The sequence below is a fragment of the Schistosoma haematobium genome, chromosome ZW (genome assembly GCF_000699445.3).
Source record: "Schistosoma haematobium chromosome ZW, whole genome shotgun sequence".
NCBI classification, from domain to species: Eukaryota; Metazoa; Platyhelminthes; class Trematoda; order Strigeidida; family Schistosomatidae; genus Schistosoma; species Schistosoma haematobium.
In genome coordinates, this window is record NC_067195.1 from 41,163,705 (window position 1) to 41,178,400 (window position 14,696).

The following is a 14,696-nucleotide window of genomic DNA, read 5'->3' on the forward strand; positions in this document are numbered from 1 at the left end:
TAATAAATGTATGTTAAGTTTAAACTTGTGGTCCCGTTAAACAGGTTATTGTGAATTCATTTAGTTAAATTTAATTGTATACAAAATAGTGAAATTAAATTTCAGAATTAGTCATTTATTATCAGAAGAATTAAATCTACATTATATAAATAACTGACGTACAAAAGACAGTAAGATAGCAAAGTTTTACAAATTAGTTCCCATCAATCTAAATTCAACGTTTATTTATATAAATGTAAGTTTTAACTTTGAAGATAACCAGCTATCTTCATTCATTTTACAGTGACTCACTCCATTGCTACAACATATTTTAGGAAACTTATGAAGTGACATTAAATGTGAGATAGAATCTCCTAGTAAACAAAAAAATGGTCCAACTTCCAATTGGGGATTTTCAAGACTGTAATTACAACATTGTTAAAGTGATAAGTGAGTTCTAGTAACAATAAAGCTATAGTCCCTATCATATTTGAGATTATGATTGTGATTTGCAACAACATTTTAGGATAAAAAATGTTATTAAATAAAATGTTATACTCATTGATAAAAAGCCAGATAAACTTTGATGTAAATCTGGATAGTTTAGTGAACAGTTTTTAAATGTATCCACTTAAGTTGTATGAAAGTAAGGATATAATGATTCCACAATGACTGTGATACTCTTAAACTGCCAAAGCATTTTAGTGCTATTCAACAGTGAGATATTATTAGAATACTAGTTTACCATATTTAGCTATTGCTATATTGGCGGTTGGAAACACGAGTAGATCTAAACTGGATCACCAATGAAGACCTAGGAGGACTGGCCGTCCGTTTTGTTATAGCATGGGACTCGTCGGCAGTACTCATTCACGATCCCGACAGCACGACTCGAACCTAACACCGGTCTCGCGCGTGAAATCTTAACCTCTAGACCACTGAGCCGGAATCCAACGGTGTTGATGTCCATAATATTGCTCAATCCTTCATCCATTTCCGGAGGTGGATGATTGTCTCACACCCGACACAGATTGAGCTCCACTGGTCAGGACTTCTCACTAGAACTCCAGGAATTACATCATAAAGCTAATCACTAGTAAGCACATGAAGTATGAAGCGTTTGTGAAAATTGTAGTATTTTCACAGTTGAAATTACCAATCGAACTAAGGCAGACTACCACTGAAAACCTGGAGGCATTGGACGACCGTTTCTTCCTAGTATAGGGAGCCTCGAGTGCAGATCAACTCGTGATTTCAACTGTGAAAATACTACCATTTTCACAAATCCTCATACTGATATCATTTGTTACATATTAAAAAATATGAGCCATATTACAAAAATATAGTTTGTAGAGAAGTTGGTTACATTTATTGCCATATAGTGATAAGTGGAGAGATTTTATGTTTTATTTTAAATGTTGTAGATTTGCAGATTCGACGATCCGATATGTTAGAGTACGAACTTTAGTCTTTATTTTATCTCCTTGTAAAAAATCGATCGCCAGTGAAATTCAGTTTATTCACCACAATACAGTTTAATCAAATTACTTGAACATTACATATGACACGATATGAAAGAAGAACAATTACCATAGAAGTAATAAGTAATACTCAGATGAATAATGAGGTATATGTAAATATAATAACGTAATACATTAATCTACATATGATGAGCATGGATACGCCTGTTTCATAATATTATATTGCTAATTATCAGTATATGTTAAGGTTAATAAAATAATAATTGGATGGGGGCTAGCATTGTAATCCAGGACGCGTATTTCATCTTATATGGGACTCGTCAGCTGGATGTACCTGAATTTCAGAGTTGGTGTTCACTCTAGCACTCGAATCCAATACCGTTCAGTTCAGACGCCATCGCGTTATCCACCTGATTACTGAGTTCTTATAGCCACTGCCAGCCACTATCGATCTTTGCTTACAAAGCTTGTGACTTAAGACAATGTCAAGACAGTCTTCACAGGATGCACATATTCCAACAAGTGACTGGTCAATTGTCATTATAAATAACAGTGGGAAAATACAAGTAAACAATACCAAGTAAATTTAACTAATAAATGTATTTAAAAATACCTGGAGCATGAATAAAAAATTGACCGCTCGGAGTAGAAATGTTGAAACATTTGAAATAGTGATACATATATACATATTTATATTCGTAAATGACATTGGCATGTGAATTTTTAATAATGATTGTATATGAATGAATGTTGACATACTGTACATAACTATAACTAAAGTATATCTATGTATCGTATACAAAGATTTATTTAAAAGTCTAATTTATTCAATTAGCCTGTAATTTGAATTTTGTTTATAAAATATTTTTAAATTATAAACAGAAAATTTAAATTATAGTTTGATTTTTAAAACAAAGATTGAGTTATTAACACAAAAACAAAACGTGTCTTGAAGATGTCAAATTAATTATTTGTAATTAATATTCTGTTCTTTAAAATTAGATTGAGGGTTTGTGGGGATTGATTTTATTTAAATGTGTCTCATCATGTATTAACTCAATACAAAAAAACAATTAATGAGATTTTTGAAGTGTCTATACGACCATGAAACTGAATCTGAAATATACAGCTCTCTCGTAGTGCATAACATGTTTTTCATTATCGGTCTCTAAGTTCAGTGCTTCAGGTTTTCAGTTTTAATTAGCTTGTAATAAAACATATCTATCGAAATAATCATGTGATAAGTTTCATATCATGACGGTTAGTTCTATGCCCTATACCTGCACATTAGAACTTCGAGTAATTCTTGTTAAAGCTAGCGATTAGTGGATACCTATTTGGACATATTAGATAGATAGTTTGTGTTACTTATCAGCCATGTGCTATAGGTAATTCGAATTAGTATAAGGGAAATTTGTATGATTTAGATTAGTTCAACGAAATTAATGACTACATGCCGGCTCAGTGGTCTAGTTGGTTAAGCGCTCGCGCGCGAGCCTGATAGGTCATGGGTTCGAATCTCGCGGGGTGCGGGGTCGTGGATGAGCACTGCTGAGGAGTCCCATACTAGGGCGAAACGGCCGTCCAGTGCTTCTAGGTTTTCCATGGTGGTCTAGCTTCAATTGACTCATGATTTCAATCTGTGAAATTTCTAAAATCTCCACAAACCCCTTCTGATAAAAAATTAATTATTTATGGTTAGCGTTTGTAGAATCTTTATAATGAGGTTGTCGTTCAATAATCATAACAGTCCTATCGATCGAAGTGACAAAAATAGATAATAAATAATCGATGTGTAGTGCATCAGAAACTATGAGCGCTTATTACTTTATTATATTTATGTATAAAGATGAGACTATTTGATTAGATGATCTAGCCATGTAAATGAATGCCCTTAAAGTGAGGGAATGATTGCTGTTAGGTTAATTCCTTTAAAAAAGCTATTTTAAATCTAAGTGCAAATCTATTAAACGGTAATGTAAAAAGTTTCCCGTTATGACGAAATGAAAAGTCAAAATATGATTGATTTACTCAATACGATTTTTTGTTCAATATTAATTCCGTTTTAATTTAATGTGATGATTACCTAATGTAGTATTTGTTTTGTTTTCCTTATGACATTTTATTCTACATAACATACGATATTCTTGTATTCAATGGACATGAACTACTCTCAGCATATGATTTGTTATAACGATGTATTTTTCATATATATGTGATTTTATTATAAATATTAATTAAAAATGGGTGTATGAATCAATATATAAATGTGTATTTCGGACTAGACATGTCGTGGTTGTTCGTGCTTCTGGCTGCTTGTTGAATATATTTCGCTCTTCCAAACTTGGACTTTTTCTCTCTAGTTAGCTGAGCTGGGACGCGTCAGAATAGCTAGCTTATTGATCTTTGGTCACAGAGTCTTTGTTCCGTCCTCAGATTAGGTGAACTTGTAATCGCTTCAAACACAGCATTTCCAAATTAAAAAGCTGATTCTCTTTGTTTAACTGAAATATAAAATTATATTAAATAAATTTATATATTTGTAATATCCCAATGAGTAGAAAAATCAAATTTTCCGACGTTTAGTGATTCAGTGTAAGCCACTTTCTCGAAGAATAATAATTTATCTACTTACTGGGATATTACAAATATATTAATTTCTTTATAACAATCTAACCAATACTCAATTTATTTGAAATTATCAAGTCAAAGCTTGGTAATGATACATGAAATTGTATTATCCTCATCGTCTAATCATCTTTAAATATACAAAATTTGAGATTGATTAAATATTCTATTTATAATCTACATCCACAAACAGAAAAGGTATATGATATCAGTTAAATTAATTATAGAAGAATAAGATGGACACGTTACATTTCAATATGTTCTCCACAAGTGCTTGTACTTGTGTAGAACCAGAATTAGGCGACTTTTAACACACTTATTGAAATAAAGTATTTTCTAAGTTAATCTAAATACCTCTTATATATTTATAAATTAACGATTTTTTTACAGCTGATCTTGAAATACCTATCTTAGAAAGTGAGTGATGCAACGACACTTTATTTCGGGTGTTTCGACATGTATAATAAAGAAGGCATTTGAGATCAATACTTTACAAAACACTAACTAGAGCTCTTCATGGCGGTGTTCAATTTACCATAGAACATGAAGAAAATATAGCTGTGCAACAGAAGGTACACAGTATAAATCCTTGTTCATTTTATTGGAAGTGTATAAGACGTGGTTTGTACCAGAACTCGAATAATATTTTTTTAATCAGTTGCAAAAATATTATTTTATAGAGCAGAGAAAACATGAAGCACAGGTAAACTGAAAAATATTAATGAACTTTAGGGATTGTCTATACAATAATCATTCATATTCATCTCAAATTTATAGCTAATGATTTAATCTCACCCACTTAGTCTTTTACTACCTAACACAATAAAGTGTAGTCAATTTATTCTATTCATACTACTGTTTTTCTGGAATTCATAAAGTGAATTATGTGTCTAAAACGTCACTGTAGTCCATAGTAATTTTTCAACCACAGATAAATTTGATATGAATATAAATTAATGTGCTATAAAAACATTTACATCCGTATATTGATAACTGGACAGAATGATCATGATTGCTAAACGTTAACAGATGGAATAGTGATTGACTAATTCTAATTAATTGGAAGTTTTTATGAATGATTGTTTAAAAAAGTTATTGTATTCAGTACCATCTTATTATCCAAAGTATTAAAATAGCCAAATAAACATAATTGAAGTTAGATATCAACACCGTTGGATGCCGGCTCAGTGGTCTAGTGGTTAAGCGCTTGCGCGCGAGACTGATAGGTCCTCGGTCCGAATCTCGCAAGGCGAGATCGTGGATGCTCATTGCTGAGAAATCCTAGAACAGAACGAAATGGCCGTACAGTGCTTCGAGGTTTCCCAAGGTGATCTGCCTTCAATTGACTCAAGATCTTAACCATTAAAATTACTATAATATCCAAAAACCCCTTCTGATACTAAACAGAAAAATGTAAAAAAGTGCAAATTACTAGGTCAGAATTTCGTGGTTTGCTGAATCAATTTTTAAATTGCAAATGAAATAGGTGTAATAGAGTGATTTACTACAAAAATGTTAAAAGTAGCCTGCCATGTGGTCATTAATATGTCAAATGGCTAAGATTAATGATGGATGAACAGTGTTGTCGATAGTTGATTACCTACCAAAATTTTGGTTTGACCAGAGATTTATAACAAAAACACCTCCCGGATTTAAATATTTTTCAGTTTTGGTTCAATAGTCGAAAAATTTAATAAATTATATTTACTATACCTAATCAATTCATAAAGTTATAATTGCCATTTGTGATGTACGGAGCAATATATAAACGTAGTGTTCTGTAAATCTTTAATTTTTAATCTTTAAGGGATTTAATATTAATTTCTTGTAAGTTAACTAATGCAGATACCCAATTCGGATCTTACTGAGACAGTAGTTAGATGTTATGAACATATGGTTGATTTATCAAACAATCTTTGACAGAAGAGTACGCATTGTTTAAAATAAGGTATTGGTTATTCAGTATAACAAAAGTCAGTCATCAGTCCACTGCATCGGTTATTCACTTACGTATCATATTTACTTTAGTATAAGTGAATAACACGTGACATAAATTCTTTTACAATTTATTTATAATAATTTTTTTAGTCACAAGTTAAAAATTTCCTAACCAACCAGAAAAAGGAAATTAATGATTTATGTTATATATAAAGGACATCCTCACGGTAACTTATAAGAATAATCTTATTAATAGTAAATGTACTGATCTCTCTGATATATCATGATGCATTTTGGACTAACTCAACGTGAACTACTTCAGTATACACAGACTACACAGCCGAATGTTTTGAAACCTGGAGTCATAGACGAAGTAGTGAACGTGTTATTGAAACACTATAAAGTGAGTGTAAATTAGTAAATCAGACTCATATTTCTTTATAATCATTTCCTATAATATTTCATTAGGCTTGAAAAAAGGAATTATATCGTTTATTTTCCTTCTTATTTTCAACCAACACGAGTTATTTTATAGTCAGTATACAATATTTCTATTCTTACTTAGTAGTGCTGATTTATTATAATTTAAATCAGACCAAAGTAGGTTATTTGTTTTATGTTTAACTCCGTATATTGAGATCTTGACTACATTACAGCTAGGCTATAATCTTGTGGAATAAAAATAATTATCAATAAAAATCAAGGTTTAAGTTACTTGTACATAAGAATTTCAACAAGGTCTTAAACTTTATCCTAATGACTTAAAATTGTTTCATTACTATTCCTTAAATATCATCCTGAATGATAACTTCAAATATACGGGACCAAAACAGTCCGTGAAGTCGTCTTCTGTGTTTGCATTACGTTATATCAGTTTTCTTTATAAAGAATAAAGAGGATTTTTTTTCTATAAATTTTTACTAAATAAACTGTCACACAAACACATACTTAACATTTTTTCCAGTGCTTGCTACATTTATATTCACTCGAGGTAAATTTCGTAACATCACATGCTACTTAGACTAATCAATATTATTCAACGCAACTAAGCTTTTAAATTGGGGACTGTGTATGATTTTCAACTTTGTGGGTATTTAAAAACTACTTGTTTTCTACATTGATTTATTTTAACGGTTGTGTAAGGATGACTTAAGTTTCTTTTTAGTCTAACGTAATTGGTTTCATACAAAATCTAACAACTGATCGGTTTGCTAAACCAGACTTTTTCTACTATTATGTCTTAGACATACTTTATTGATTGTGTTGCAAATTTACAACAACTTTTTTCGTCATAAAATCAGTGTACTGTAACTACTTAAAATTAGTTGATAGTGTTGTATCTAGATAAATTAAGCTCGCAAAATAGTTTCTCAGTCGAGTTACCCAATCAAGCCGATAATTGAATGCTTAATAAAAATGTTAAGCGTAAATTGCTTAAATATAAAATAGCTTATTTTCAATGGTGAACATCATCTCTCTCTTGTCGTTATTTAAAGACTTGAAATTTTTATTACTCAGAAAATGCTTAGACTCATAATTATTCATGTATACTATGAAAATAACGTTGTAAATTGAGAAAAATTATTTATATAACATGTATATCAACACACCTTTAACCGTATATTATTTTTTTGGAAATGTTCAACCTGACTGATTTTCGTAACTTTTTCTAAATTACGTTAATACTAAATTCTTCTGTAAATCAATAAACCAACGTTATTACAGACTTTAAAAGATTTTTTCAGAAGATAGGAAAACTTTTCTTCTTCCCCCAGTAATATGGAAGCCGTGAAAGTTACAAGTCACAATAAATCAATAAGTCTCCAAACGTTGTCATAGTAACTAACACTAGTAAAAAGCAACACAATTCTGGTCTCACTTATCGGTTCAACAGTAATCCCATAATTTTGTAATGATCAGGACTGAATTAACAATATACACATGATATATTTTCCTTAGTTCAAATATATTTTTGGAAACTGTATTCGTGGGTTTATATTATTAACAAACATTTACTCAAACTTGCAACTTCCATTTCAAACTTTGATTCAGTTGTTTCCTTGTAAACTTTACTGCAGAAAACGAAAATGTTTTTATATTATTAATTAATTTTATGATTATGGTAAAATATTGCATATGTGAACTTCATGAAAACTAATAATTTTCGGATTACGTTTTTAGTTGATCCTTGATCGTATCAGGAATTACAAACTGTTTTTAATAGAAGAAAGCAAAACAAAAATATGTATATACTGATCGCACACTAGTGAGCGAATAATATTGACAAGTTAGGACCAATTAGATGTTTTACGAATATTCAGTTTGAAGATTCCCTATATTTGTGAAATCGGTGTTTAATACAACAAACTTTATTATCTATATGATCTATTTTAAACAATCAAAGAAAATTTTTTAAAATTTTCAAATAATGGGTCGAACTAATATACACGTTTAATTTAAAACGTACCTCTACGAGCTCAATCAACCTTAATATCACTAACACTTTAATGTCATTTTATTAACGTATTAGTGTGTATAGTTGTGACCAAGGGAATAAATAATTCAGAAGTAACTGTAATTAGAAAAGTTCGATTCTTATTTTTCCAACTCTGTTTAAGTCGAAATAATGGATACTTTTTTTCTACTAATTTTTCATGTGGTTGATATAAAAATTTACGAGGTTAAACCTCGGAGTTGACATTCCTGACAATTTGAGAATGTACTCTTAAATATTTCATCCTGGACGTTTTATTATTAGCAAGCTATAACAACCAACTCTAATATAATCAACAATATTTTATTTTATAGAAATGTGAAGATGAACGAATCCACAGTTTAGCTGAAGTCGAACGTAAACGTATGCAAAATCTGGAAGCAGAAACTGAACTAAAACAGATACATTTATGTTTAAAGAGAGAACCTAAATGTCAGACTAAGAAACTGACCAGGAAAACTGTCAAACCATCCATAGATTGGATGGAAACCCAGAAACCTGGGATGCATCCCCCACCCGATTCAAACAAATGCAAAGTGAGTTTGGGTGAAATATTTTTATTTAAACGTTTAACTGAACATAAAAAACTATTTAGAAATAGTAAAGATGTATTTCCTTTACATTTTTTACGTATGTTAATTCTGTTCCTACGTTAGAAAATTCTTAAAAAGATACCTAGAACATTTCAACCATCACTCTACCTTGATGGTAACGAACTGTTGTATAAACGGAAAGTCAGTTTATAGTCTAGGTCAGTGCTAATAAAAAAGTATCACAAACAGTAATAGTGGTTAATTAAAAACGATACCTAACGTATAAGTCTGATATTAGCACTTCGGAAATCACTGATCAGTCTTTTGGGATAGCTGGTTATATAAAAATTGTTTAGAATGAACAATTAGAAAACTGATGGTTCTACATGGAATATTTTGCATATTCATGTGTTATAATAAACAGAAAACAACGGAATTTTCTGCCAGAGTGTTAGTAATTGTTTTACAGAAATACAGATAGAGACTTAGCTATTAAATGATTAAAATCTTATAATGGAATTATATCTCTTCGCTTATACACACTTGAATAAATTGAATGAACTAAAATCAGCAACTAGATCAGACTTACGTTACTACCTTCTACGTTGTATTTAGAACTGACTCAGTCGTAGAACGAAAGCAATTAAACAAATGTCATTGAAAGATTAAAATTTGTTGCTGGACCACTAATATTAAAACTAATATTCACAGTTCTCACTGAACAATTTAAATTTTAATAAAAGACAAAGAAAATAAACAACCTGATAGTTCGATGTTATATAATATATTATGATAATGTTTGTTTTCGATAACTGATAGCGTTTATAAAATCACGTCGTTAAAAGTGTTAACAACTTATTTTATGAATAAGTTTGAATAAAGGTCAAACGTATTAAATTTCCAGAACTTCATCAAACACACTAATGAAACAATCAACAATTGTAAATGATGAGTTATTGATCAAGAAAGTGTATATATCTTCCTTTAATTCGATCATTCTAACACTATCCGTTTTTTCAACTGACTCGTATTAAGGAAGAGGATAGTTGGGAAACGTCAAGCTATGACCGAGCTATGAAGTCAATAATTTAAGTCACATGACCTCTTTTTTAAATATCTCAACTCTGTGCAAGTCACAAAGTAGTTTTGACTTTGAATGTTTTGAAATTTTTTCCCTAGTAACATATGTCATTTGAGTACTTAAATAGGAAGATAAAACATTGATTTTCTCAAGTACACTCTATATAAAATATAGTCATGTGACGTATGCACTTTTTCGTTAGTTTCTTGAAATTTATTATAAAGAAACAATTAAAAAATTTCCATTATTATATTTTATTAGTAATAACCCAAACATCTGATCACTAATTAAGTTAAAATGGATACTATAGTTACCTAAAAGTACAGAAGATGAATTTCAAGCAAATGGAATGGGAACTTTAGGTAAAGTACGATAACAATCATTTTATTGTTTAATCAAGTATATTAAGGAAGTGTGCTAAAACGTTGAGTCTATTTCAGTAGAAAACAGGAATTATAAAACACATAACTCCAGACTTTCCTAAATATATCCGTTATTTACCGATTTAAATCTAAGCTCGGTTCTATGTTGTTTTCAAATAAATGTGGCGGAGAAACCGAAAGAATTCACTAAAATGTTATAAAGACTATGACTTCAGATATATATGTATATATTCCGTATCATGATTCTATTTTCGGTATGCTGCTTCATCAATGACCGTATACGTTTGTGATGATTCCACTTATGATTTGCGTGAAAACGAGATTATTAAGCATATTTCTATGTGTGATAAAACAACCTTGTTTTAGATGTTATTCGGTGCAACCAACCAATTTTTGAATTTAAGTATGCTTAAAAATCTTAAAATACAATAAACTCATAACTGTTAACTTTACAGTCACCCATATTCAGTACACAAACCTGTTTCTTACGAGCTAAAACGTAGAGTACATAAAGTCGACCATTTTGTATTTTGATTTCATTCGGTTGAACGTTTGTTTACCTAGTTAATCCTATTAAAATATAAAATAACCCTGAATATTCGTGTTTATGTATAAAGTTAAGTAGGTAAAAAGTTTGAATCACTGGATATTTATACTGATATATTGTTACTTGACGACACTTTGAAGGAACTTAAGTAGGAAAATCCAAAAGAGCTACCCAATGAGTTAGATGTATTTTCCGGTGAACTATAAAAGTTCATGCTTTCTTGAGTATTGCAAAGTACTGGTGAACAAAGTTTCAACCACTTATTTTTAAGTCTGATGATTCGTATCTGTTATGAGTACTCTTACTTTAACTAGTAAATGAATGGTCATATTATTAAATTTCACTTGAAATTATGAACTGAGTCAAATACCGAAATACATTCTATGACCTCGTCATTTTCATCAAAGTTGCTGCCGATTTTGTTTGGTCATGTTCCTTCCAAAAGAATTATTAAAGAATTAGACATCTATTTATATTTTTACCATACCTAAGCCATGATCAACGAGAAAAGCAAACATTTACCACCAGTAATATGATATTCTTTTAGGAACCTGAACAAAATTGTTTATTCTTTTGTTTTTTTAACATAAAAGAATGAATATTACATAGTAAGTATGTCTGTTAGAAATGAGTCAAAATAGAACTCAGCAATTTAGTTTGACATGTTAGTTAAAGGACGTAGTATATTAATAATGTAAATGGTCTACACGCATCAAATTAGTGTTTAATAAACATCAACTGCCGTCAATTAGCTGTATTTAAATTTGACTTCTGACTACATGTATGATTGCAGTTTTAGCACAGTGTTTAAATCAGTGTTTGATGAGTAAATAAATCATCACTGAGCCAAATTAGTCTTGTTCTGTCGTAACAGATAGCAAGTAGTAGTTTTTCAGCAATCGCGGCAAATATCAATATCTCTACTAATACCAGTTCTTCATCAATATTCAGTAGTATCCCACACTATGACAACATTTATAGACATTTTAAACAATTTGGATTACAATAAGTATAAAAGTTCTAGAAGAGTTAAACTTATTAACTATAAGAATTCGTATAAAATCAACGTCTCCATTTTTTTAATATTTCCTTAAAGAAAATAAAAGATGATGATCTATTAGCTAAGGCAGAAACCGATATTTACAACCAAACAGATAATGATCCAAAAAACAGATATACTGATGTAAACCATTCAAATCGGCTAAAAGAATTAGATCCAGATGCATGCTTACATTTACCTCTTGGTTTGGTAAGAAATCCTACTCCAAGAACAAAGAAGTTTTTATCATCCGAGGTACGTTATTCTTAAATTGATGATTCATATTTATTATTAAGCCATCTATATTGTGTTTTTAAACTAGTTAAGTATATGTTTATATTTAAATTAGTTTACCTGAACTAGTAGTAATATTTATTGTACATATACTTTATAGATAAACTTACTAATTCTTTAATAAGCAATCCAGTTTGGTGATGAAGTGATCTTTAAAATGGTCACATTAATCTATTACGCATAGTTTTATAAATGTAAACCAGAACACTTTTTATTGATTTAATAACATTTGTGTGAGACGTAACACCTCATTTTTGAATCCTTACTTTTTTTCTCAAAAACATTAAATTATGTTTGTTTAACTTTTATTTAAATTTCAAAAATCTTCTAGACCAATGAATCACTTTATGCTACGGCGAATCAAATAGTTTATTCATCATCTGATGATCAAGCACAGAAACGCTGACAAGGAAAGGGAGCAACAATTTAATTCAGTTGATAGAATGTTGTTTAATGAATATTTTTCTAAAGAAAACAATGAATATTTACAAGAAGCGCTTTGTTGATGTTTATTGTTTCTTCAGAAATTATAAATTTTGATTACCATTGTAAAATTTTCTATTTTCAATCATGTTATCGGTAATCAGTTAAGTTAAAAAAAGTGTTTATTTCACTCCAGTTTTAACATTACTCTGCTTTTTAATGATTCAATAGTTTGTATTCCAGCAAGTAAAAGTCACATCATAAACAGTTTTAAGTGAATTTTAATTAATTAAATTAAACTTTTAGACATTATTAACATTCTTTGTCGGGAGTCATTAAAATGGTACATATTATATATAGTCACTCTCACAGATCATAGAAGTATACATTAAGTTAGTAGAAAAACTAAACTACAAATATCAAGAAAGGATCAGTCAATATCATTATTAGTAAGGGTTTGAATTATTCTGTTGTTAATATCCACAACTGAGCTTTGGTTAGTCATTGTTAGCATAAGTAAATCCTGTAATGAATATCTTAAGTCCTTTTGAACAGATGAGGTGTAGCTAACAGTGGAATCCAGAATGCAAATTACTGCCTGTTTAGAACTAGTCAGACGGATTTATCTCCACTTACACATTGATTTCCCCATTAGGACATTAGTACATCCAGCTGACAAGTCCTGAATAAATCAAAACACATGTCTTGAATTCCACTGCCAGTCACAATTCATTTATTCTGAAGTATCCGTTGATGTTTGACATTGGGCTTCATAGAGACATTCAAGGAAAAATACGCCATTCATGGAGTATATGTTTCCCATAATGTTGTTAAGTCGCAACTATAAAATAACAATCCAGTGTTGGGTGGTTGCAAGTAAAATTAAATATATTTTTATGCTAATCATAGCTGGTCATGATGGCTTATATTAGTTTGGGTAAAACTGATACCTTCCGCATGATTTAAAACCACTTCATTAAAGGTCACATACAGAGATGTTACCACTAAGCTATTCATGCTGTGACTGACCTTTGGAAGGACTAAGACATTTACTCTGGCTTACCATTGAGTAAAAATTGACATATTACTTATCTAGTTCATACTCATGATTGATAGGAGTAAGGATATCAGCCTTATAAGAGATCTATCACTATATGACCGTGTCACTGGTAAGGCCTCTGCATGTGACATTGGACAGTATTGATTCGAATCATGCTGAAGGCGTTTGTTTTCTAAAAAATACGTATTAGTAAATAGTACCTTCTATTAATAACCAATAGAATCCATTTAATACAGTTGACAAGCGTGATGTTACCAATCATTACAAGTAATGATAACATTTGTTTTGCGAACGTCTCATGGCAGTTTTTAACTACAACTTGTAAGTGGGAGATAAATTCTTGAAAATAGCAGAGCTAGCCTATCCTGAATTTAAAAAAATGCGTTATAGTTACTAACGTACATAACATTAAATTCTTGTCAATGCGAAAAAAATTGTGACTGATTGATCACCGAGAGGTGACTAATTTAATGTTTGTTTGGGTCTTTAGAGCTGATTCAGTTCTGTCGATCAAGTTGCAATAATGTCAATAGTCAAAGTTACTCAACGTAAAACTCGCGATGCTGAGACTAGTAGTTAATTATTCAAACTGTAAATAATACCAACTATCTACTAAATGCGTACGTTTATAATGAGATCTTAATTAATTTCTAAGTATTTGAGTTAGAGTCATTTAAATGGAGTTTTATTCTCTCAGTTCGATGGTGTGGTCGTGGAGCTTTCGTCGTTCTTCTGAACAGAATCATCAACACAAACTTCGCGTAGAAGCGAAGTGTTTGAATTTCTCAACATATGACCCACAGCTTATCCTGTAGA

At 30.4% G+C, this 14,696-nt stretch overlaps 1 protein-coding gene across 1 annotated transcript; it reads left to right on the forward strand.

Moving 5' to 3' along the window:
• Nucleotides 1-2,409: 2,409 nt before the first annotated feature.
• MS3_00003569 (uncharacterized protein) lies at nucleotides 2,410-13,926 on the forward strand. The gene is made up of 5 exons (XM_051211397.1): nucleotides 2,410-4,660; nucleotides 6,177-6,429; nucleotides 8,835-9,056; nucleotides 12,161-12,358; nucleotides 12,729-13,926. The coding sequence occupies exons 2-5, from the start codon at nucleotides 6,310-6,312 to the stop codon at nucleotides 12,801-12,803; spliced, it is 615 nt and encodes a 204-aa protein (XP_051071453.1). The 5' UTR covers nucleotides 2,410-4,660; nucleotides 6,177-6,309; the 3' UTR covers nucleotides 12,804-13,926.
• Nucleotides 13,927-14,696: the final 770 nt, after the last annotated feature.